At 48.8% G+C, this 2,117-nt stretch overlaps 1 protein-coding gene across 1 annotated transcript; it reads left to right on the top strand.

Annotated features, from left to right (window-relative positions):
* Positions 1-730: 730 nt before the first annotated feature.
* Positions 731-1,764, top strand: LOC120986348 (E3 ubiquitin-protein ligase RNF186-like). The gene has a single exon (XM_040414909.1). The coding sequence runs from the start codon at positions 731-733 to the stop codon at positions 1,472-1,474; it is 744 nt and encodes a 247-aa protein (XP_040270843.1). The 3' UTR covers positions 1,475-1,764.
* Positions 1,765-2,117: the final 353 nt, after the last annotated feature.

Below are 2,117 nucleotides of genomic sequence, written 5' to 3'. Positions count from 1 at the left end.
AGGCCGGATCCGGATTAATGCCTTTCAATGGGCATTCATTCCAGATCCGGCCTTGCGGCAAGTGTTCCGGATTTTTGGCCGGAGCAAAAAGCGCAGCATGCTGCGGTATTTTCTCCGGCCAAAAAACGTTCCGTTCCGGAACTGAAGACATCCTGATGCATCCTGAACGGATTTCTCTCCATTCAGAATGCATTAGGATAAAACTGATCAGGATTCTTCCGGCATAGAGCCCCGATGACGGAACTCTGGGCCGGAAGAAAAGAACGCAAGTGTGAAAGAGCCCTAAGCTGGATCGGGCGGGGTTAGAGGCGTGGCATGGTGTAAAAAAATTAATCGCCACGTACACAGAAATTGTCCGTCTTTGTTTTTTTTTTTTTATAACAGGGGAGGTAAGTATCACCTAGATCTGTGTGAACACTGAAAGGCTCTGCACAAGTTGCGACTCCGGGTCATACACTGTATATGTTGGAGAGAGTTCCCCTTTAAGCGTGTGCCTTTCTGGTTGCTTTATAAACCAGTTGTTTCCTGTGGAGGATACGTGCTCCCATGAAGGGTAGCAGAGTCTTTATCATCATCCATAAACCATATCAAACATTGGGTTAATGTGTAAGCCCTGGTTGATAAGGACCTTCGCTTCTGGGCTGGGAACATTTGAGCTCAGCTGCCTGAATTCCCCACAAGGAAAGAAAGATACGAGGAAACCTGAGATACAGACGCTCAAGAACCCAGCATGGAGGCTCCTCTGGATCTTGGTCCTACTGGCACTGAGGAGGCAGAACCTGAAATCATTCAGACTTTGCATGGATGGTCAACCTCTGGTGCACCACCGGGGCCTGATGTAGCGGAGACGGAACCTGTGGAAGACCAGCAGCCATCGCTCCATGACACAGACCCATCATCATGTTCATCCCCCACCAATGGGCCTGACTCTGGCCTCACCGACATGGACTGCCCCATCTGTTTCAGCAGATATGACAACTGTAGGGTTCCCAAGGAACTGTCCTGCAAGCACAACTTCTGTGCGGTCTGCCTTAAACTGCTGATCTGTAATGAGGTGGGCACCTGGCGGATCGTTTGCCCCATCTGTAGGGCTCTTACCCCGGTTTTTGGAGGACTCGTATGCACTTTGCAAAACCAGGAGTCTCTTATGAGCAGGCTGGAGAACCCTAAGCCCAAAGTCGAGGTCCTTCAGCCTCCAGAGGTGGTTTTAAGACTGGACGGCCATAGCCAGTGTGACCCAAGGGACGACGAACGGCATGGGAACCTGAGAATCGCGACTAGGAGGCTCGTCATACTATTGCTAATTTTGCTCATTGTTCTCATTATCATCATGCAGTTTCTCTACACGGGGATCATAAAATGGGTTCTTGGCTTCACCCTCGGCATTGTCGTCATTATCACCGTCCTGCTCTGCTTCAACCCGAACTGCAGGATGAGCTTTCCCTGGGCGGCCAATCAACAAAATGGACAATGACGTTGCCTCAACTGTGTGAAGTATAGACTGAAACGCGCAGGGTTAGAGACATGGAATGAAATGCATTGCGTTAATGCACAGACTAAACCGCGTTAGGTCGATGCTTGGACTGAAATGCATTTGCACGATGGACAGACGACATTAGGCTGATACACAGCCTTCGATGGGGGAGCATGCCACATCGACTGACATGTGATACATGCACAAACTGAAATGCGTGAGCTGCAAAATGTACCTTGTATTGACTGTGGCACAATCGAATTGTCTACATTAGGACTGCACTCATTCCCCCCAAACCTCAAGATGGGTCTGGTGGACAGTCACGATACTTCTGTCTGGGTGAAGCAAGGGTTGAAATGCATCATACATTGGTAGAGAGGTAAAAAAGGCTAATGCCTAGACTGAAACGCGTGAGTGTAAAGTCTGCCTTGCTTGTTTAAAGAGAACCTGTGAACTCTCCTCCCTCTTTAAAATAACAATGCTGTAGCATCTGTTCTTATGACTCAGTGTTGAGTTGTTCCTTTGTTATTCCTACTAGAAGCAAACAGTCCAGATGCAATGAAGGTCCCCATGGGTTCTACCAATTGGGGTGTGTTCCTGCACAGTGGATTGGATAAATGTCCGACTGTGCAGGGATAACCCC

This window comes from Bufo bufo, chromosome 1 (genome assembly GCF_905171765.1).
Source record: "Bufo bufo chromosome 1, aBufBuf1.1, whole genome shotgun sequence".
Classification (NCBI taxonomy): domain Eukaryota; kingdom Metazoa; phylum Chordata; class Amphibia; order Anura; family Bufonidae; genus Bufo; species Bufo bufo.
The sequence above is the reverse complement of the archived record's forward strand: the minus strand, read 5'-3'. Positions and strand labels throughout refer to the sequence as shown.